General features: G+C 39.0%; 2 protein-coding genes across 4 annotated transcripts; both read right to left on the minus strand.

Annotated features, from left to right (window-relative positions):
* Positions 1-48: 48 nt before the first annotated feature.
* LOC125246556 (von Willebrand factor A domain-containing protein 5A-like) lies at positions 49-10,211 on the minus strand. Of its 3 annotated transcripts, none has more exons than XM_048157506.1 (21): positions 9,990-10,211; positions 9,566-9,768; positions 9,262-9,484; positions 9,000-9,166; positions 8,811-8,925; positions 8,567-8,739; positions 8,014-8,102; positions 7,788-7,932; positions 5,766-5,845; positions 5,582-5,696; positions 5,337-5,495; positions 4,565-4,668; positions 3,396-3,604; positions 3,271-3,297; positions 3,056-3,085; positions 2,569-2,649; positions 1,420-1,455; positions 1,257-1,331; positions 834-973; positions 625-748; positions 49-538 (listed from the first exon to the last, which is right to left on the minus strand). In XM_048157506.1, exons 1-21 carry the CDS (start codon positions 10,027-10,029, stop codon positions 459-461), a joined length of 2,415 nt encoding a protein of 804 aa, XP_048013463.1. In that variant the 5' UTR covers positions 10,030-10,211; the 3' UTR covers positions 49-458. The 3 variants fall into 3 exon arrangements, with proteins under 3 accessions (XP_048013463.1, XP_048013462.1, XP_048013464.1); XM_048157505.1 differs by having other exon boundaries at positions 2,569-2,652; XM_048157507.1 differs by lacking the exons at positions 49-538; positions 625-748; positions 834-973; ... (4 more) ...; positions 3,271-3,297; positions 4,565-4,668 and having other exon boundaries at positions 3,412-3,604; positions 9,990-10,209.
* Positions 10,212-10,585: 374 nt separating this feature from the next.
* Positions 10,586-17,702, minus strand: LOC125246572 (von Willebrand factor A domain-containing protein 5A-like). Its single transcript, XM_048157530.1, has 14 exons — positions 17,586-17,702; positions 15,670-15,749; positions 15,477-15,591; positions 15,232-15,390; positions 14,892-14,995; positions 14,546-14,796; positions 14,374-14,432; positions 12,504-12,527; positions 12,381-12,387; positions 12,171-12,206; positions 11,653-11,679; positions 11,294-11,413; positions 11,086-11,209; positions 10,586-10,995 (listed from the first exon to the last, which is right to left on the minus strand). Exons 1-12 carry the CDS (start codon positions 17,604-17,606, stop codon positions 11,319-11,321), a joined length of 978 nt encoding a protein of 325 aa, XP_048013487.1. The 5' UTR covers positions 17,607-17,702; the 3' UTR covers positions 10,586-10,995; positions 11,086-11,209; positions 11,294-11,318.
* Between the last annotated feature and the right edge of the window lie 6,685 nt (positions 17,703-24,387).

Here is a 24,387-nt window from a genome sequence, read left to right on the forward strand (position 1 = left end):
ATTACTGTATTCACGGAGACAAGAGCCGTTGCTATTTTCATTTTTAAACACTTGTAGTCTTTATAAATCTAATTTTCTTATTATCTTATTTTTTTGAGGAGGCACTGCCTCCCTTGCCTCCTTGGAGGAAACACCCAAGATATATAGCCTATATATATAATGTTTAATTTAGTGGACAAAACAGGTAAGTACAGGAGTAAAGTCACATATAAATGCACAATGATAAATAACTGGATGTTTGTTTAAAACAAAGATGATTACAAATGCATAAAGTGCAGTTAGTGCTATTTTCCATTAAGGATCATTTTTAAAGCATTTTGGTTGATTTTGCTGCATTTTGTTTGAATTTCATGCTATAAATCTTATAAACATTTAAAGCTATTACAGTGATGAACCCATGCTGTTGAGTTGTTAACAGTGTTTGTATTAAAGCACATGATGTGGAAACACTGACGTCTTCAGATTCCCAGAGTCTCTTTGGTCACATGACATCCGAGCAGGACATTACCCACACACACACACTGAGACAGATCGCCCACTGAAACACACACACACTCAAATCATCAGTGTGTGTCAAAGAACTGAAGATATCTGAATGAATGTGTTCTGGAATGGAGATCCCACCTTTCTGAGAGCCGATCCATGACGCTGCCTTCATGGCCACAAACTGCCACTCGACCTGCTGCTCTATTTTACAGCCGTATAACCAGATCAGAGCCAGGAGAGTGGCCCATACTGACCCATCCACCTGTGGACAAACCATCATCCACTGCATTTGTTACTGGACACTGGACACAATCATCGCTGTCTTATTATTTCATCACATCTCTCACCTGTGCTGGTTTCTGATTGGTCAGCTCATCCTCCGTCTTCCCAAACACATCAGCCAGTGTGGCGTCCAGATCCCAGCAGCCTGACGCCTTCTGGAGAGAAACCAGCTGGAGTAACAGGTCATCCTGGGGGTCAGGAGCGGCTGAACACACAAAGTTATATTGTTCATGTTATGTGCATGAAATTGTTTTGAAAGGACTTTTGTCCTTGTCAAAAATGAATTGTGGAATAATGCCTCATATATTTGTTTAAAGAGTAGTGGGTACTGTAGTTTAAATTTTATTCTGCACAGCATTCAAGAAGTAAGCTAGACTTTCTAAACATAACCACTGTGTCCATCTCATGTTATGTTTGCCAAATATTTGTGTGTGTGTGTGTGTTTGTGTGTGTGTGTGTGTGTGTGTGTGTGTGTGTACTGTATATACCATAATGTTTGACTTGCGACTCTTTTTGAGCAGTCGGGGCAGCAGTCTTAAAACGGCTGAAAAAATTCTGGACCTCTGCAAATGATAAACAATGATTATTAACCATGAGGCGATGCTGCATCTGTATTTCACATTTACTGACACTGTGTATTTACTGTATTACTTGTCATTAATCCGATCTTCTGTTCAAGTGCTGACACTGAAAAAGAAAAGATAGTTAAAATGAAAACTGTATGTTTTTCTTTCTCAGTAACAACAGATAGAACATTTTCACAAATATGAAAACATTTATGACTGTGACTATTATTTGAACTGCTTTACTTCACTGTTTTAAAAAAGATATTTAACAATTATATATATATAGCACTGAGGGATGTAAATAAAATAAAACACAGAAAGGCGTCAGCAGTTAACATGTTAATGTAACATTTCCTATTTCAGGACTAGCAAAATAATGGCAACTTCCTCTCTGTACAGTGGCCGAATCTGCAAGATAACCGTGAGGTTGATGTTTTTGGGCTGATTAATGAGTTAATTTCTTTGTAAGTTGAATATGTAAGGCGGTCTGGCGGAAGCTAGATATTTTACTTCATAACTTGTTTTTTACACAAATGCTTCACTTCTGAAGGTCTTTATTAACCCCCCGGAGCTGCGTGGAGTATGTATATGATGGATGGATGTGGATGGATGCACTTTCTTCAGCTTCATACTCGTGAACCTTCTTCACTGCCATTATAAAGTTTGGATGCGTCAGCATATTTATTAAAATATCTCTGATTGAGTTCATCAGAGAGAAGAAGGTCATATACACCTAGGATGGCTTGAGGGTGAGTAAAGCTTGGGATAATTTTCATTTGAAAGTGAACTAATCGTTTAAGATTCCACCAACAAGCGATCCACACCAGACTATCACAGGTATAATGTGAGCAGTGAAGTCGCAGCTCAATATAGTGTGAGCACATAAATCGTGAGATTTGGCTTTGCATTGCATTCAGTTTACTCGTACAGTGAGAGTTGGTATTTAACAAAAACATTGCTGAAATCAAACAGTATATGGCCGGAATGAAACAGAATTATCTCATATCGCAGCTGGTTAGGACAAATCCTCTGATTAATATGAAAAAGACGGCTTTTATCACGTCGCGGCATTGCATCACGTCTGGTTAGGACAGTGTAAACGCCGCTCTCAGAAGCGTGGGTGGCATCGGGATGTTCGCTTACAGTATATCGCTCCTCAAGTATTTCAATCTTCTTTTTATCCTCAAGTGAAGAACAAAAAAGATCTTCGCCATGAGTACATTGGGGTCTTTACCTTTTATTGCCTTCTTACTGAAAGAAGCGAGAATTTTTGAGCAGTGAAACGATTGTTCATCGATGCCATCATGGGATCTCACTGCTTAAAAAGAACAAACAACACACACAAAAATTTATAATATATTATTTAAAGTGATAGTTCACCCAAAAATAAAAATTGTCATCTCAAGTTGTTCCAAACCTGTATGAATGTCTCTGTTCTGCTGAACACAAAGGAAGATATTTGGAAGAAAGTTTGTAACCCCATTGACTGCCACAGTATTATTTTTTCCTACTATGGTAGTCAATGGGGGGGCGAGATCTGCTTGATTACAAACATTCTTCCAAATAACTTCCTTTGTGTTCAGCAGAACAAAGACATTCATACCGGTTTGGGACAACTTGAGGGGAGAGTAAATGTTGGCAGAATTTTCATTTTTGGGTGAACTGTCCCTTTAAATGATTTGTTTAAAAAAAAACATATTTTGGTGAGGTGGGTGGGTTACCGTTTACTAGGCTACATCCTAGTTGCAAATCTGTAAAACATTTGATTTCTCATGTTAATGAGTTGAACACAAACTGTATATTATATATTATTATTATATGATTTCTTAACAAAATTTAATCATGACAAACATAAATTCAGTCAAGTGTGGCTAAAGTTCAAATCCAGTCAACTTTTGACGGGTGGCTTGTCATACAGTACAAATAATAGTCTTACCTAATAGGGCACGTTGTTGATACACATCTGAAAAACATTTGATTTCTCATATTAATGAGTACACATGCTGTAAATAGTCAAGTGCCAGTAAAAGCGATTTATACACACATATTCAGAGCACTAACCGTATGTCTGCACTCTTCTCTGCAGCAGGGGTCCTTTCACAGTCTGTCTGCTGTCTTTATTAACGGCAATGAAGGCTGTATGAACACTGCTCACTCCTGCCTGAACACTGAGCTCCACTATCCTACTCTCAAAATATGCATCACCTGACCTCTCCTCCTGCTCCAGAGAGCGGATCAGGGTCCGAGCCGCCAGCCGGTGGATGGCCAACCTGCAACGGAAACTGGGATTTATTATGGGCTTAGAAAAGCAAACAGCAGATGCAATTAACTAGTATCAAAATGTAAGTAAATAAGTGAAAAAGTGACTTTGATAGGAATACACAAATATTAATTCTGGCCAATACCAATGTAGGAATTGAGGACGAACCAGACAAATGAATCTTCTAGATGATTCGTTCAAACATAACTCCACACAAAACTCATCTCAACACTGAGGATCCCAAATCAACACGCAGAACAGCCCAAAATCACAGAATCTGTCATTTGCGGCTCCATTCAGTCTACCAAAACCCTCAGCTAAGTACTTTATGGCCATGCATGGAAGGAAAAACATTACAAATGTTGAGCAGTAAACACAAGACTAAATGACTGAAAAGACAACGCAACTTGAGCCGCAAGACTCCACTCCTCTGTCAGCACACCAGAACATGATTGGCTTCCAACGACATCAATCCGGAAATGAAAATACCTTCAGCAACAAACCTGGGAAACACCTTTCTCTAAGCCAAGGATGCTGACAAAGGAAACTCCATTTAAAGTCACAAATGACAAACGCAAGTACCTTCAGATTCTAGCTGATCTGGTGCATTGATTTAAAGTCTAATAACCCGCCTAAGAAGTGATAGAAGGGTTAAATTAATGATTGATTGTTCATTCAGATGAAGTCCATATATTGCTAAGAATTTGATTTCATCATTTCACTCTCTTCAAACCCATTCTTTCCTCACTTCCTTTATTTCTGCAACTAGTGTGAATGTGTGTGAGTTAGAAAGAGAAGTGTCTTGTGTTATGTGCTTACGAATTTAATGTCTTAAACTGACATTTTAAGACATTACTTAAAATGGTAAAGTACATAAGACCGCGATGGAGACGCAGACAGCAAGAGGTCTGGGGGAAAAAGTTCCTGGGACAGGTAATTTAGGTGGAAACGCAGCTACAGTGTGTGTTACCCTGTTTCCTCAGTTGGTTTGAGGCAGAAGTGGAGCTGGTTTGTTACTGGTTGATCTTTCAGACTGTATTTGACTGTCACTGTTCCCTCAGAGCCTCCTGAACTCTATAAAAGAGGGAAAATGAAGATTTTATAATCTAAACGAATGAAGGTGTGTTCACACTTCACACGCGTAGTTTGGTTCTCTTGGTTCTTTTGGTCTGGACCAAAACAGAAAAGTATACATTTAGTCCCGATTCACTTCACGTTCACATTGTCATTTTTAACACCGAACCTAAAGATACAAAACAAAACAAAAAAGGCTTTTATGATGTATATTTGCGCTGGCTAAATGCGCTCATTGTAAGTGTGTACATGGTATTTTAACCAGCTGAGATCTCAGAAAATGTGTAAAGGAGTCAAAACAGTGGCAGGAATCCCTCCATTACACACACAAGTGAAGATCTGCCAGAAGACGCCTGTACCCAACTATAATGGGCAACATATGATGACAAGAACCTTTTTAGGGTCGCCATCTTGTGACATCATGTCCTGTCTTTGGTCCGTGTTGCGTTCATATTTCAATCAAACCACACCAGAGTTCATTTGGAAGAGGACTGAGCCCCATCTTTTCAGCGGTCTCGGCCCGCTTGTTTGATGCGCACTAGGGTTCAGATGGCAGCGTTCACATTTATTCAAATGAATCACACTAGAGTTGTTTAAATCAAACCAAACCTGCCAAGTGTGAACACACCTTAATTCTCATTAAAGAAACAGATGCTACATCATCTCACCTCTCCTTTAAGGTGGGCATAAATGAGTGACCTTTGACACGGAAAGAGCACATTGATGGGTGGAGACAGTGTGTCAACAGTAATGCCATCTGGAAGGGTCCAATCCACAGAGATATTAACCACAGCGGGCTGCAGCGCAAACCTGAGGGACTGCATCACCTGATATAGTTTGAAGAGAAAGAGAAACCATTGAGACATGTGACTAGGAAACATCTGTGCCTGTGAAATCCAGTGGAGAGCTTTACTTTGGGCTGCATGCGGTCGGTGCCTGTGATGAACTGAGCGTGACCAGATCCCTCCCTGGCCATTCCTGTGATGAGGGCGGTACTTGCACCCTCACCAATCCCGAATGAGAAACACCTGAACACACAATAAACTCTGTTAGTGTAAGTGATGAAGATATGAATGATGGGAAGATCAAACCTTTACCTGTGAGAGTGAGCATGATGTTTCACCAGGTCCAGCACCTCTTTAGTGTTACACACCTCTCCATCAGTGAAGATGAACAGCTGAAGAGAGAACAATAATTTATATCAGACAAACCACTTAATCAGAGCTGTAAATATTCAGATATTTTCAGTTTTACAGACTCTCTCTCTCTCTCTCCACTATGAAAAGGCACAGCTAAAATGTATTGAAATTTGAAGATTATAAATCAGCTCTAAGAAAAGTGCCACGTGAAACTTTGTCATTGTTTTGACAATTTCCTGTCATCTGTGTACAAGAATCAATTACGTCTAAGCATGTGACACCTGTATAAATATAGTTATGCCACCTGTGTGTCTCGTTAAAAGGTTTGTAAGCATGAAACAACATATAAAATAATTTAATTCTTTTAGTTTTTCTTAAAACTTAACATACATACAAACCCGATTCCAAAAAAGTTGGGACACTGTACAAATTGTGAATAAAAAGGAATGCAATAATTTACAAATCTCATAAACTTATATTTTATTCACAATAGAATATAGATAACATATCAAATGTTGAAAGTGAGACATTTTGAAATGTCATGCCAAATATTGGCTCATTTTGGATTTCATGAGAGCTACACATTTCAAAAAAGTTGGGACAGGTAGCAATACAAGGCCGGAAAAGTTAAATGTATATATAAGGAACAGCTGGAGGACCAATTTGCAACTTATTAGGTCAATTGGCAACATGATTGGGTATAAAAAGAGCCTCTCAGAGTGGCAGTGTCTCTCAGAAGTCAAGATGGCAGAGGATCACCAATTCCCCCAATGCTGCAGCGAAAAATAGTGGAGCAATATCAGAAAGGAGTTTCTCAGAGAAAAATTGCAAAGATTTTGAAGTTATCATCATCTACAGTGCATAATATCATCCAAAGATTCAGAGAATCTGGAACAATCTCTTGTGCGTAAGGGTCAAGGCCGGAAAACCATACTGGATGCCTGTGATCTTCGGGCCCTTAGACGGGAAATTTGAAGTTCTTTTTGGAAAACTGGGACGCCATGTCATCCGGACTGAAGAGGACAAGGACAACCCAAGTTGTTATCAGCGCTCAGTTCAGAAGCCTGCATCTCTGATGGTATGGGTTGCATGAGCGCGTGTGGCATAGGCAGCTTACACATCTGGAAAGGCACCATCAATGCTGAAAGGTATATCCAAGTTCTAGAACAACATATGCTCCCATCCAGACGTCGTCTCTTTCAGGGAAGACCTTGCATTTTCCAACATGACGATGCCAGACCACATACTGCATCAATTACAACATCATGGCTGCGTAGAAGAAGGATCCGGGTACTGAAATGGCCAGCCTGCAGTCCAGATCTTTCACCCATAGAAAACATTTGGCGCATCATAAAGAGGAAGATGCGACAAAGAAGACCTAAGACAGTTGAGCAAATAGAAGCCTGTATTAGACAAGAATGGGACAACATTCCTATTCCTAAACTTGAGCAACTTGTCTCCTCAGTCCCCAGACGTTTGCAGACTGTTATAAAAAGAAGAGGGGATGCCACACAGTGGTAAACATGGCCTTGTCCCAACTTTTTTGAGATGTGTTGATGCCATGAAATTTAAAATCAACTTATTTTTCCCTTAAAATGATACATTTTCTCAGTTTAAACATTTGATATGTCATCTATGTTGTATTCTGAATAAAATATTGAATTTTGAAAATTCCACATCATTGCATTATGTTTTTATTCACAATTTGTACAGTGTCCCAACTTTTTTGGAATTGGGTTTGTACATGCATATATACTACTTAAAAATATTAACAATTCCTGTTAAGGCTGAAAGAAAATATTTTCAGAATTGTTTATTTGCAGTAAAGAGACATTTAGTTCCTGGGAAGCTGTGATGGAGTATATTGGTGCTGCATAATTACAGTAAGTAAAGTTTTTTGTTTTTTTGACAGCAACTCACTTCCTGTTAAGATAAACTGTACAGTAAATCATTAATGTGGATGTTGAGGTGTTGTTGTACCTGTCTGGGGTGGTCGGAGTAACAGGGCTGACTGTAGATGTGTTTTAGAGGCTCTAAAATCTCTGTGCCGCCCATGTCTGCTTTCATTTTCTTCACTGTCTTCAGAGCCTGATCCATAGTTTTCTGATTGTATTCGACACTCTGACTGCAATAAAAACCACAATGCTATCTTTCCTCTCACACATTTCAAAACTGAATATCTCTGAATGAAGATCTAATTACTAACGGGAAGAAGGACTCAAAATAAGAGCCAAATCCATAGATATTGAAGTAGCATCCCATGGGCAGACTCTTCAACAGTAACAGCAGAGTGTCCTATAGAGAGACATGGACAGATAATGAAATGTGTCTTTTTTTGCGTGTCTGAATTATTGTCAGCTACGCGGTACCAAATCAATCACACAATCAATCACAGTATTTCACTTCATCAGCAAAGTGGCTGTTTCTCAGTGGTTAGAAAGTGAGAGAAATGGAAGATGAGGTTAGCCTCACTTTGGTATATCAACCAAAAATAGTAGAAATGTGATTTACATGATTTTAATTGAACTGCCCCTGATGTTAATCTAGCAACTAGGAAGGAAAATATTTTGAATATTTGATAACCAACTAATTTACCAAGCTACTACTTGGCTAATTTTTATTCAAGTTTTAAGTGAATTTTCTGTCTGTTTGTGTACAGGAGTAACTGCTGCATTTCTGCTGTGACATCATTATCATGAGATACCATGTGACCAAATACCTGCATGTCAACAGACCCGAATGCACATTTTAAATCTTACCTTTGCGCTTTCTATGCGTGTCTGTGCTCTTTTCCCATGATGCATCATTTCGTCCATACTGCCTGATCTGTCAATCACAAAAACAAACTCTCCTTGTGTTGCCAGTGACATCACTTCCTCTGGGAACTCTGGGTACAAACTTATCATGACCACTGGGTCCCTCATCAGAGAGCCTGAAATAGAGAGAGAGTCAGTGACAGCTTGATCACTCAATCCCATAATCCCAGTGAGCTGCAGGTCATACCTGATGGGGCAGTGGTCACTCCTGCCTCCACTATAGCAGAGGGCTGATGGGTATCCTGATAGTACACAAACAGCTCAACGTCCTTATCAAACATGTGACCAGGACTCAGATTCACCTACACACATAAAAACACATGCATCAAACTGCTGTGCTCACACATCCAGATAAACACATGAAGACACACAGTACCGTCGCCTGAGTGTGATCAGAGTGGAGGAACACTAGAGGATCCAGAGTGCAGCTGGACTCTAGTTTGGAGATGGGCTTTGGAGAGCTCACATGGACACTGAGAGTCAGCGTGTAGGGAACAGATCCACATCCTGATGAAATCTCTGAGACTATACCAGCAGCTGAACCTGACACACACACACACACACACACACACACTCAGAGTGTGTTAGAATCAGCTTCTCTCCACTAATAAAGTGTGTGTCAGCAGCTGCTGTAGTACCTGCTGGTGTGTATCGGGGGTTGAGTACAGCCGGCAGACAGAAGCGCAGCGAGTGGTCGGCCTGCACAGCGAGCTCGGTGACGTAGATGATGGTGACGGCAGCGTTCTGACCCGGCGACAGACACCCGACACTCAGTCTGAACACATCAGGACTCTCTTCGCTCTCTTCCAACAGAAACGCCTGCTGACCCGAACTCACAGCGTCATCATACTGATCCCTCGCCTGTGAGACACAATTTTGTTACATGGTGCACAGTAAAAATATATGCAAATAAGCTTCCAGCAGACTTATATTTGGACTCACAGTTTCTCTTTCTTGCACCTCTGCCACAATCTCCTGCTCTCCGATCTTGGCACTGAAGTGGCAGACAGCAGCATCAGCAGGCAGAGGGAAGACGAACAAGGCCTCCAGGGGGCGCTCTTCCTCATTCACATACTGCAGAGTGGAGGAGACTGTGGCTACATGATCCTGAACCCGAACCTCCACTGAGATGCTCTTCAGAGGCACTGAGTCACACAAACCAACAACAACAACAACATCACAGATACAGCAGAACAACATTACAATAAACCTCACACACAGTTCTCTGAGAGGTAAATAAAGGATTTAATAGACTCCATACTCATAAATAACAGATTAAAGATGAACGGGAACACGTGACAACACAACTGACATTCAACATGTGTTAAGTTAGGAAACAGATAACAGTAAATGGGTGAATTCATACCTGGCTCGTTTTTCTCAGTCACAAGACCGCAGTTCACCATTCTGACGTTCCGATAGACGCAATGAATCGAAAAGTCGAAATCGAAAGTGAAACTAAAACATAGATCGTATTTCCTTTAAATCTGTTTTAAATCTTCACAGATAGATTAATTTATGCGAGTAAATCCAGTGTTCTTGAACGTTTCTAATGAGACTAGATGTCTGGGGGTGTTCGTCAGTTCCTCTGGGTGGAGCCTACGTGAATATTCATGAGATCATCCTATTGTGGGCGTGTCCATGAGACAATGCGCAAACGAGTGGAACTGAAAATATTAGTGCATTCTCCTCAAATTGCAACTGTTTAATGGATTATTTCTTAATGGTAATAAAAGTGTCAACATTCAGCATAAACTGCAAGAGATTACATGTTCAAAACAATGTTTGTAATGTGATACGTCGTTTGAGCTGTTTTTCCTGATTGATTACAGGAATTCAGATAAATAAGTAACGTAAGGATAAAGCAGAGCAAACAAATGAGCGAATAACATATTAGCCTTGGCTATACACTAAGAGTGTTGAAATGTTGAAAATCACACAGTACCACCAGGACTTGTCTTCTTTAGAACAATTATTTTTAATCGGATTCAAGTTTTCAGTCTCAAAACCACCAAAAAAAACAAAACACAGAACAGAACAGTTTTTACTTGACCTCATTCATTTAAATGATTGTATCTTGAGAAAAATTATAAGAAAGCCAAACATATTTTCCTTTGGTACATGAAACTCAAATGATGGTGCAGATCACTCACATATATTTATAAACTGGTGTTGATTTGAACAAATTAAATGGACTAAACATTAAGTAAACAAGTAACAGAAAAACAGGGAATGAAACTGTAACAATTATTTTGTCTTCTGGCGAAACAGACTGTAGAAACACAGACATCTTCAGATTCCCAGAGCCTCTTTGGTCACATGACATCCGAGCAGGACATTACCCACACACACACACTGAGACAGATCGCCCACTGAAACACACACACACACACTCAAATCATCAGTGTGTGTCACAGAACTGAAGATATCTGAATGAATGTGTTCTGGAATGGAGATCCCACCTTTCTGAGAGCCGATCCATGACGCTGCCTTCATGGCCACAAACTGCCACTCGACCTGCTGCTCTATTTTACAGCCGTATAACCAGATCAGAGCCAGGAGAGTGGCCCATACTGACCCATCCACCTGTGTACAAACATCATCCACTGCATTTGTTACTGGACACTGGACACAATCATCGCTGTCTTATTATTTCATCACATCTCTCACCTGTGCTGGTTTCTGATTGGTCAGCTCATCCTCCGTCTTCCCAAAACACATCAGCCAGTGTGGCGTCCAGATCCCAGCAGCCTGACGCCTTCTGGAGAGAAACCAGCTGGAGTAACAGGTCTGCAGAGAAAGAGAAAGTTATATGTGCGTTCAGTAACGGGTCCTTCTGGGGATCAGGTTCTACTATATAATATATAATGTATTTATATAAAATATTTATATTAGCACAAACAAATACACATTATATATATATATATATATATATATATATATATATATACAAATACATTATATATATATATATATATATATATATATAAAATGTATATATAAATATACATATATAAAACATATCTTACCCAATTTGTGAGACCAACGTCGCTTACCTAAAAGACAAACTCATTTTAAGATGCATATACTGCATATTTACTGTTATGTGATGGAAACATTCTGACGTTATAATTTAATTATTTTATACATGTTCTGAACAAATGTAAGTGCTGCTTGGCATGAAAGTGTGTCGCCACAATGCTAACATACTGTGGGTGGTTTCTTACCAGCTCCTGGATGAACGCCTACATCTCATAGCTTAGAAAATAACAACACACCTCAACAAGCCACACGAGTTTAAGGGATTTGTTCATGTCTGTAGCACAAATTTTGAGACAAGCTTTCTGTGCTCTTGATCAGTGTGGTAGCAGCTGGACTGACCTTCAATCTTGTTCTTCTATTCACTGTTATATATATTATATATATATATATATATATATATATATATATATATATATATAAATAACTACATAAACAATTAAAGTCTTAAAGCAATAGTTTTGTGAAACTGGTACATTTAATTAATATTACATTGGGGTGCATTTACCCAGTCGTGACGTAGACTTGACACGTGACTTTCCGGCTACAGGCAGAGAAACCAAAGGTCAGAACAGATTCAGATCTGGACAAACAGCCAAGAACAGACACATCCAAAAGAACTAACAAACAAGAAAAGCTTTGGAATAATGACTCTTATTTTAGCAAACAACACAAATGCATTCTCACAGGAACAAACAGATTGAAGAGAATCACTTACCAGATCCCTAAAACAGGGAAGAAAAAAAAATAAAATAAAATTACATTGTAAACTGGAAAATGATATGAAAAGCATTTGAAATCCTTACGGTCACTAAAACACATGAGATATGATTTATCTTACCCTGCAATGCTCTTCTTCACTTTCCTAAAAACAAATTTATTTCACATTATTAAAGACAATGTGAAACTTCCTAGTTCCCATTCAGTCACTCAGTTACAATCAGCCTGAGAGCCCTATCGTCTTCAAGTGTTAACAGAACCAGCCAATGGACTTTGCGAGTGAGATTTGCATCGCCAACCACGCCCCGTGCTGCAGGTATATTGGAAGCGAGCAGTTATGCACTCACCAAGTCTTCGCTGAGGAGCCGAGCGTTTCTACGTTGATTCAGCTCTGCTAATCTTCAACAAGTATAGGCAGGAACACACCAAGCCAATGCCAATGAATTAGTGGAGACAAAAGCAGACTGCGGGGTTGGCTCACGTCGGCAGCGTCTGTGTCAAAAGTTGGCCTGACACACCAAACCGATGCTCGACAGCCAAGTAGCACGTCCGTTCTGCGCCTGCGTAAGATGAAATGCCTTTCCGTACCAGCAGGTGGCAGTAGCTGAACGGCCAATCAGAATGATCAGATGGCCCGACGGACCGACGAGCTCCGACACCGATTCAACATGTCGAAACGGCCGAAAAAAACAAACGAGGACCAACTTCAGCTGACGGTGTGGAACACACTGAGAAAACTTAGGTCAGCTTTGTGTGTTCCTGCTTTGTGGTGCAGAACCTGGAAGAGTTCCTGTCTGTGCGTTTGGTGTGATGGTGCATCAGCGGTGATGGTCTTCAAGAGAAACTCTGCACAGTTGGAGCCTTTTCTGCACCCTATGTTGGCAATCTTCCCCCTGTGCAATTCAACACAAAAGATCTTTTCCTCTGAAAGAGTGAACTGGGGTTGCCTTTTCCAAAATGTCATTCCACCCATGCGTTTCTGGATGTGGTTGTTTCCTGGCCCTGGCTGACAGTCACGATCACTCCCCTTCGTGTCTGGGATGTAAGCATGCTGGGGTAGCGTTCGTGGATGAGTCATGTACCCACTGCGGGAAGATAACCATCTCTGTGATGAGATCGAGACTCCATTACCTTGAAAGAGGTGGGGTCCCCTCTGCTATCCCCCGATCTAGTCCTTTTGCCGGCCGGCAGAAGCCTACTTTGGTGGATCTAAGTGTGTAGAGTGATCTGAGGATTACAGTGGTGGCTCTGCCACCAGGCCAACCCCCGCGGCCCACTCCTCTGTGGCATCACAAGCTGTCGAGCTTCTGAATGCTGGTGCTGGTCCTTCTCATGGAGGACCCAGTATCTCATTTTGAATGCCACAGGAGGACCAGATGTCGATGGCTGCATCTGAGAAAGGGATTGAGTCCTCAAGAACGACATTTATGGCTCAACCTGGCTGAGATGAGGGAAGCCGACAAAGTTTGCTTCCTTGACTCCCCCATCTCCCAGGTTGGCCTATTCAGCGATGCTGTTTAAAGCTTTGCCCAGTAGTTTTCAATGATACAGAAGCAGAAGGAGGCAACAGATGCCTCCACCACGGGCTGGGATGCTGTGTACAACAGGCATGATGGTGCGGGCTTCTGGACAGGACCTTGTCTGCAGTCGCATATCAATTGCCTCTGCTCGGCTCCTCAGCGAAAACTTGGTGAGTGCATATCTGTTCATTTCCTTTATACCTGCAGCACAGGGCGTGGTTGACGATGCAAATCTCAATCGCCAATGTCCATTGGCTGGTTGTATTAACACTCAAAGATGATAGGGCTCTCAGGCATGATCCCAATTCATCAGTCACTGACATAACATATCTGTTCCCTCCTTCAGGGAACGGGGTTACATTAGTAACCTAATGTACATATCCAAAACTTGATTTGGCATATTAATAAGGAGAAAACATCAAATGTACTGTAGTAAATAGTCAACTGACAGAAAAAGTGATTCATACTCACACAGTCAGAGCCGGGACCTCCTCCTCTTAGCGACGGTCTGTTCGGAATACGCAGAGACCCTAAAACAGAGATTGATTTCGATTAACAAATGAAATGTACAAGGGCATATTGGTCTTGAAATTATAATAAAAAAAGACAGATATCGTCACAGGTTCACAATCCTTGCACTAACAGTATGCCGGCACTCTTCTCTGCAGCAGGGGTCCTTTCACAATCTGTCTGCTTTCTTTATTAATGGCAATGAAGGCTGTATAAACACTGCTCACTCCTGCCTGAACACTGAGCTTCATGATCCTGTTCCTGAAGCAAATCATTTTATCCATTATACTTTTCCTGATTCCAAACAAATCTGAACCACTTAACCTCTCCTGCTGCTCCAGAGAACGGATCAGGGTCCGAGCCGCCAGATAGTGGACAGCCAACCTGCAACAACATGGAGGAAATTTGTTGGATTTGAAAAGCAAACAGTTGATGTCACTCTAATTCAATGTGTTTCTATGTGTGTTTGTGTGTGTTACCCTGTTTCCTCAGTTGGTTTGAGGCAGAAGTGGAGCTGGTTTGTTACTGGTTGATCTTTCAGACTGTATTTGACTGTCACTGTTCCCTCAGAGCCTCCTGAACTCTATGAGACAGTAAAAGATGACAGAATAAGGATTAATAACATAAAAAGCTAAAATATATGAGCTACAATGAGTTTTCTGGTGTCTTTTCTAATCATTTAAATATAATATGTAGTGAAACCTTCAGGCTCAAAAAAGGGACACAAAAGCACAATAAACGCATCATGGTTGACTTTGACACTAATACATGAAATCTAATGCATCTAATACATGAAAAACACACACTACATCATCTCACCTCTCCTTTAAGTTGGGCATAAATGAGTGACCTTTGACCCGGAAAGAGCACATTGATGGGTGGAGACAGTGCGTCAACAGTAATGCCATCTGGAAGGGTCCAATCCACAGAGATATTAACCACAGCGGGCTGCAGCGCAAACCTGAGGGACTGCATCACCTGATATAGTTTGAAGAGAAAGAGAAACCATTGAGACATGTGACTAGGAAACATTTGTGCCTGTGAAATCCAGTGGAGAGCTTTACTTTGGCCTGCATGCGGTCGGTGCCTGTGATGAACTGAGCGTGACCAGATCCCTCCCTGGCCATTCCTGTGATGAGGGCGGTACTTGCACCCTCACCAATCCCGAATGAGAAACACCTGAACACACAATAAACTCTGTTAGTGTAAGTGATGAAGATATGAATGATGGGAAGATCAAACCCAGCAGACCTTTACCTGTGAGAGTGAGCATGATGTTTCACCAGGTCCAGCACCTCTTTAGTGTTTTTCACCTCTCCATCAGTGAAGATGAACAGCTGAAGAGAGAACAATAATTTGAACATTTAAATACAAAAAACAATAGACAATAAAATGTACCTCTACAAACCTATACTGTAAACTGTGTCTCTAGGAACTTTTAGTGTCTTGGAAATGCTCTTGTAGCCATAGCCTTCTTCTCTTAGCTTTTGTGAGAACTCTTTCATCTGCTATTCAACTTCAACACTTGCATGTTTCACAGCTTTTACCACAATTGCGTTTTAACACAATTTTGTACCCTAGTAAGTGATTTTCAAAACAGCAATTTTGAATGAGGTTTGAATAATTATGACATAAGTATATTATGAAAAAATCCTATAGTTTAAAAATATTACATTATATATTGACATTATATATACCCATTTAAAACGAAAAAACGTATATTTGTAAATACGGTTGAATAAATTGCAAGTGTACATGACAGATATTACTAATATGGTTAATTTAAGCAATTATAGCTGTGTAATCCATGTATCATTCATTTAGTCATTTGTTGATTTAATATTGAAAGTAGAAAAATTTGAAAATGGCTCCTTTTTCATAAAAAAAAAAAGAATTCAGCTTGATTTTTCATTTTTTGTTGAGGGAAAATGAATAAGCAATGAATCAAAATAAATAAACAAGCTTGAATATTCTATCTCTACACATTGGCGGGAATTTAACTCCCATATCCCCTGATTGGTCAGCCGAAGATCAAGTCGTGCCATCATCAGTTCTCCTCATTTCCACTCAGCAGAATATTAGTCCTCCTTAGCTGCAATTGTCTGAACTCTTAATGCATTAATTGCAACTATATCTCATCGTCAAAGTCACATCACTGACACAACAGCACTGCTTTGAGAAACAAATAACATGCATTATATACATAGATGCCTATGACATATCATATGCCAGTGATAGACTACATTTGTATAAACTTCTCTATGAAAAATAACTTAAAATAGAACACGACTAACTGATAAGCTGATAATGTAAAATACACAGATACAAAATAATCGAAATAATCCATATGTCATCATTTCAAATTCAGCCCTTGTCTAAAACTCAGCATACTGTCTAAAACAAAGTTATGACTGCTGCATATTTACACTTAAATCAATACAGGTTTGCACTTTACCACATCGTATAGATTTTTATAGTTGGTCAGTTAGGCTAAATCAGGGGTTTCCAATCCTGCTCCTGGAGGGCCACTGTCCTGCAGAGTTTAGCTCTAACCCCAATCAAACATACCTGAACCAGTTAATCAAGGTCTAATAAGGCATAATAGAAACTTCCAGGCAGGAGTGTTGAGGCAAGTTGAAGCTAAACTCTGCAGGACAGTGGTCTCCAGACACCCCCTGAGCTAAATAAAGCAGGCGGTGTGCCAAAGTTGTAGGCTCGGGGGCAGTTGTGGAGTAAATTAAATATTTATGAAATTAAAGGCCTGGTACAGTTTGTGTCAAGCCATTAGTTAGTCTGGTTGTTTGATGAGAAAGAGATGAAATGTAGTTGAAATAAATGTGTTAAAAATCCGTACAGCTGAAGCATTGGACGGAGGACTATTATTCTGTTGAGCAGAACTGATGATGGCACGGGTTAATGTCTGGTTGACCAATCAGCGGACAGGGGCGTTTAACTCCTGTCCACATGCAGAGAATGAATATTCAAACTGATTTTCAACCCCAGAACATAAAAATGAAAAATCAAGCCACATTTTTGTTAACAAAAACAAAAAGATGCCGTTTTCTCAATATTTAATCAAAAACGAATGATCGGAAAATAACCTGATTGTCATAAATGTACATACAATGATGTAATCTATTCGTTCATTAATGCATGTTGAGGTGTTGTTGTACCTGTCTGGGGTGGTTGGGCATACAGGGCTGACTGTAAGATGTATTTTAGAGGCTGTAAAATCTCTGTGCCTGCCCATGTCTGCTCGCATTTTCTTCACCATCTTCAGAGCCTGATCCATTGTGTCCTGATTGTACTCGACACTCTGACTGCAAAGACAGAAAAACATCTCCTCAGACACATTTCAAAAATGAATGTCTGAATATCTATGAATGAAAATCTAGTTACTCGAAAGTGAAGAAGGAAGTGAAACGACAGCCAAATCCATAGATGTTGAAGTAGCATCCCATGGGCAGACTCTTCAACAGTAACAGCAGAGTGTCCTATAGAGAGACATGGACAGGTATTCAAGTGTGTCTCATCAGAATACATGTCAACAGACCCAAATGCACATTTTAAATCTTACCTTTGCGCTTTCCATGCGCGTCTGTGCTCCTTTACCATGATGCATCATATACTCCATACTGCCTGATTGGTCCATCAAGAAAATAAACTCTGCTTTTGTTGCCAGTGATGACATCACTTCCTCTGGGAACTCTGGGTACAAACTTATCATGACCACTGGGTCCCTCATCAGAGAGCCTGAAATAGAGAGAGAGTCAGTGACAGCTTGATCACTCAATCCCATAATCCCAGTGAGCTGCAGGTCATACCTGATGGGGCAGTGGTCACTCCTGCCTCCACTATAGCAGAGGGCTGATGGGTATCCTGATAGTACACAAACAGCTCAACGTCCTTATCAAACATGTGACCAGGACTCAGATTCACCTACACACATAAAAACACATGCATCAAACTGCTGTGCTCACACATCCAGATAAACACATGAAAACATATATATATATATATATATATATACATATATATATATATATATATACCTATAGTGAAAATGTTTGATTCAGAGGACAGAGCAGAGGTAAGTACAGGAGTAAAGTCGCAGATATAAATATATTAGCCTGGATGCCAGCTGAACTTAGCCCCGCCCACAACATTTTGGGGTCGGGGAGTTCGGTCTGGACTCGATCCGTAGAGGAGTAATTATGCCCGAACAGAAACTGTTCGGACCAATCACATTTGTCAGGGCGATGATTGACAGATTATCACCAGAAACGTAATCAGCCACGTCATCAAAGAGCGCTTGGGTTGAATTAGTTTACAACAATGATCGGCGTGAGTTCCGGTGGAATGGAGAGGGAAGTGGTCGCGTTCTACTGAAGCTGCTCACCGTCCCGGATTTGTTATCATGTAAGACTGATATCTCCATTTTCTAATATCGAAACTGTAGTATACTCACCCGCGAACAAGATGAAAAATGCCAAGAACCCTCCTGCGGTCAGATCCCTCGCTTCTAAACGTTCGGAAAGAGTGGCGGAGCATGACTATGCTATGCAAACGGAGCCTGCTAACTCCTCTGCTAAGCGGGGAATAGAAGACTTGACTCCAACAAATACACCAGAAAAAAAACAACAGGAAAAAAAGCCTAAAGATACACCTGAAGAAAGTGCATGTGACGTTTTGAAGAAAGAAATTTTGGCGGCTATTAATCAACTTGGACAACGGCTAAATGACCGCATGGACGACATTAGTTCTCAAATACGACAACATAGCGCCATGCTAGCCTCTGTTGCAAAAGCAACACAGCTTAACTCGGAAGACATAGAGGTGTGCAAAACAAAAATCAAATCCTTGGAGCAACAGGTTGGCTCTCTCCTCAAAGAAAAGGGGGAACTGAAAGAACGGCTGGTGGAACAAGAAAGGTACAAAAGAATTCGGATGTCTTCGGATTAAAGGGAAAAAAGAAGATGTAAATGAAGACATCAGAGCCGATATCGTCAACCTGCTGTGCAAAGTGGCCCCAGACCTGGCTGATAAGATGGAGGACGCGGTGGACATCGTCCACAGGGTAGGAAGAAAGATAGAGAACAGGCACCGACAGGTAATCGTTCTCTTCTCAAAAAGAAATATACGAGATGACATCTGGAAAAGAACGAAAGTATCAGCGGCGTGCAGGGAGGCGGAGGTCCGGTTTGCGGAGGATTTAACTAAGGATGACCTTCTGGCAAGGCAAGAAATGTGGCCCAAGATTGAACAAGCGAGAAAAGAAGGGAAAACCGCAGGTTTCCGAAGTCCATATGGATACATCAATGGCAAGCGCATCGAGGTGACACCTAAAGGAGCGGGCTGAGTATGTGGGAAAAAGAAAAAAAAAAAGGACATTATGGGGAAAGACTTTTCTAAAAATGGGACGTTCACAGTTATTGCTTTTACCTCCTTAACTAATTTTTCTCTGTTCTTTTTAAGTGTTCGATGTTGCCACATCAAAATGTCATTTCTTGTTCATCGTTTAATGCAAGGGGTTTAAAAGACTCTGTTAAAAGAAAAGCGATCTTTCTTTTTTGTAAGGGACTTAGGTCAAATATTTTCCTTTTTCAAGAAACTCATTCTGATAAGTCGGATGTCAAATTTTGGTCCCAGCAATGGGGAAATAAGATGATATTTAGTCATGGTTCTAATCGTTCCGCAGGAGTTGCTATTTGCTTTTATAAGTTTTATGGTGAAGTTGTTGCACAAAGGACAGATAGTGAAGGTCACTGGGCAGCTTGTGTTTTGAAAATAGAAGAAGTCATTTTCATTTTGATTAATATTTATGGTTACAATAACGAATGTAGAAACAAAACTTTGCTTTACAAAATTACAAATGTTATAGAGGAGCTAAAAACAACCTATGTTACTGATTTTGTAGTAGCAGGTGGGGATTTTAATATGGTTGTAGATGAATGGATAGATCGGTGGCCCTCAAAATATACTCAATGTCATCCAAACCCCATTATTGGTCATTTTATGAACGAAAATTATCTTGTGGATATGTGGAGAACAAATAACCCTAACATAAGACAATTTACATGGTTAAAACCTAATGGTAACAACAAATCAAGAATTGATTACTGGTTAGTTTCTGCTCCCATAATGCATTTCAAAGTATCTACTAATATTTCTGTAAACCCACTTAGCGATCATTGTGTAATAAGCTTGACCATCTCTAATCAGACTATTTCAAGGTGTAGGAAGGATTATTGGAAGTTTAATTCATTCCTCCTAAAGAATGAGGTTTACTGTCGTGAAATTAAAGAATTAATTTTAGATATTAACAAAGATACCATTTTATCCCGGTCACAAAAATGGGAATTTTTAAAATTTTCTATAAGAAAAAGCTCTATTGCTTTTAGTAAAAGACTAGAATTGGAAAAAAGAGAGAAGGAAAACCATTTGGTGAAAACTTTGCTCGATTACTACTCTAAATTGGATTGGTCAGAAGAGGATAAAATAGAAATTTCAAATATACAGACTCAATTAGACCAGTTTTACCTTAACAAAGCCCAAGGGGCATTTGTTAGATCACGGGCGAAGTGGATAGAGGTTGGGGAAAAAAATTCAACCTTTTTTAATAGGCTTGAAAAACGAAGACAAGAAAACAACACAATTTCTTGTCTACTAATTAATGGGGAAGACTGCACAGAATCCAAATCAATAGCGAGAGAAATTTATAACTTTTATAGTAACATTTACTCTCCTAGTTACAATGAACAGGAGTCAAAATTTTTTTTCTAACAATAGAGGATAAGATCCCAAAAATTGATAATGACTTTAAAATGTTATGTGAAGAAGGTTTAAAATTAGAGGAATTGGATGAAGTTATTAAAAAAATAGCATCTGATCGTTCGCCTGGTCCAGATGGACTAACCGCTAATTTCTATAAACATTTTTGGGAAGACATAAAAGGATTACTATTTGATGCAATTATAGAGAGTATTGATAAAAAAGAATTGATGACAACGATGAAACAGGGATTAATTAAACTAATACCCAAACCGGAGAAAGACAAACGAATATTAAATAATTTAAGGCCTATCACTCTCCTCAATACAGACTACAAACTCCTTACCATGGCATTGGCATCTAGATTAAAAGTAGGTCTCTCAAAAATTATAAACAACTCGCAATCAGGATTCATGAAAGGTAGATTAATTCATAATAATATCAGATTGGTTTTAGATCTAATAGATTACAATTATTTGGTGGAAGATGATGCTTATATTTTATTTCTTGACTTTCAAAAAGCTTTTGATTCGGTTGAACATTCTTTTATTTATCACGCATTAGAATACTTTGGATTTGGAAAATACTTTTTGGATATAATTAAAATGTTACATACAGATATTAGTAGCTGTGTTTCCCTCCCTGAGGGTACAACCACAAGATTCAACATTGGTAGAGGGATAAGACAAGGGTGTAGTCTATCTCCACTGTTGTTTATTATAGTTGCTGAGTTATTGTCCATCTGGTTAAAAAATTCTGAAATTGAAGGCATTAATATAGACAGAAAACAAATTCTTATCAGTCAATTAGCGGATGACACGACACTATTTTTAAAAAATAAGGATCAAATACCTATCGTTCTTCAGAGGATGAGATTATTCTCCCAGGCTTCAGGCCTAAAACTTAACCTTAATAAATGCGAACTTTTAAGTATTCATGACAGTTCAGAAACTATGTTGTATAACATCCCAGTGAAAAAGGAGGTTCGTTATTTGGGTATATGGGTCTCCAAAGACTCTAGAACAAGTAACAACAAGAACATCCAGAAGCCTATTGAAAAATCCAGAAAAATATTAAATAATTGGTTGCAGAGAGACCTAACATTATTTGGAAGATCATTATTGACAAAAACTGAACTTATATCTAGACTAATATACCCAGCGTACTCATTACCGCTTTCCATTAAAAACCTAAAAGAAATAAACACTCTCATCTTTAACTTTATTTGGAAAAATAAACACCATTATATTAGAAAAGCAGATATGATTAAAAAATATGAGGAGGGAGGAATAAATGCAATTGATTTTAAGACCATGGATGGGGTACTTAAACTAAAATGGCTCCAGTCGTTTTTGAATTGTAGTGAAGATTTGTGGTTCTCTTTACCTAGGTTTGTGTTTAAAAAATTAGGCGGTATAGATTTTCTATTGACATGTGATTTTGAGGTTTCAAAGCTACCCGTGAAATTATCTGTCTTCCACCAACAAGTGCTGCTTTACTGGAAAATGGTTTACAAGCATAACTTTAGTCCACATAATGTCCCAATTTGGAATAATAGGGTGATTTTAAGAAGGAAGAAATCAATATTCTTGGAAGGATGGTTGGAAAAACAAATTTGGTCCATTGTTCATTTGATGAATGAAGAAGGAAATCTATTAAAATATGAGGAATTTAGTAATAAATATAAAATAATTTGTACGCTGGAGGACTACAGAAATGTTGTTGATTACATTCCAATGGCTATGATTTATATAATAAGGAATAATTTGGATCAGTCCCTAAACCCGAAATTACATAAAGCACAGATCAATGGTATAAATTTTGATGACAAAAAATGCAATAACCGGTTGCTAAGAAAATTTCTAATTGATGAGATCCATCCTGGGTCCTCTAAAAGAACATATTATTTAAAAAACTTAAAAAGACAAGAAATTAGATCAATTAGAACTAAGTTTTTGAAATTTCCTATTCCTCCTAAATTTAAAGAAGTCCATTTTAAAATGATAAACGAAATTTATCCTTCACAAGAATTTATTCAAAAAATATTCAAATTTGAAACAGAGAATTGTTATTTTTGTAAATCATTGTCGGAATCAACAGAACATCTTTTTTTTGAGTGTGAGATTGTACATAATTTGTGGAAGGAAATACATAACTGGCTGATTTCTAAGTCTATTCAAATAGATTTTTTTTCCTGGAATGGGATCAAATACGGACTTTTAATGAAGAATAAAAAAGTGGAATATTTGATAAATAATATAATACTATTTGTTAAATTCTATATCCACAAATGTCGTTTCACAAAATCTCTTCCAAATGTGAATGCATTAAAAAATTACTTTTCTTTATTTTGTAAAGCCTTAAAGAAAATTGATACAGTCCCTGCTATAAAATTTTTTTCACTTATATTAGAATATCAGTTGATATAAACCCCTATGTTAGGGAATTTGTATTGTTCTTAAGTTTATTTACTTTTTAATTCCTTGGTTAAGTTGTTTTTGTTTTATGTACTTATTAATTTAAATATATTATGGCTGATAAGGTATAACTATTTTGTTTAAAGAACTGGTGCTTAATACATTTTGGTTAGGGAGAATTTTTTCCTTCGTAGTTTTTTTTGTAAGAAGGGGTAATGTGAGATAGTCGTTTGTTATGTGGTATGTCTTTTTGTTTTGTATGGTTTGAAGGTTTTAAATAAAGGTATTGAAAAAAAAAAAAGAAAAAAAAGAAAAAAAAAAAAAAAAAAAAAAAAAAAAAACACAATGATCGGCGCGTTCCAAACGGGATATATCGCCCTCCGAAGGGCACTTCGGTGTGAAAATAATCATGGCCGCCATATTGAAGGGTCGTTCCAAACCGAAGTGCTCAAAACTGGCCACTTCAAAGGGGCCTTCGGAATGAAGGATTTCGAAGGGTACAACTGATGGACACTTCGGGCCCCCATGTAGTGATGGGCAAATGAAGCCTCATGAAGCACTGAGGCTTCGCAACCCATTGCTTCACCAAAAGGTTCATTACCCGAAGCTTCATTCAGCATTGCTCACTAGTGACACCTAGCTACTGTGCAAAGAAATAGCAGACAAAATTAATCCTGAGCCTATGACCTGAATAGACATTTGTGCATTGCCTGAGTATAAAATAAAATATGTATCTTCTCTGTCTGACTTTACTTGTGCAGAGACAACTGGCTCAGACACACACACA

Source organism: Megalobrama amblycephala, linkage group LG15 (assembly GCF_018812025.1).
Source record: "Megalobrama amblycephala isolate DHTTF-2021 linkage group LG15, ASM1881202v1, whole genome shotgun sequence".
In the NCBI taxonomy this organism is placed as follows: Eukaryota; Metazoa; Chordata; class Actinopteri; order Cypriniformes; family Xenocyprididae; genus Megalobrama; species Megalobrama amblycephala.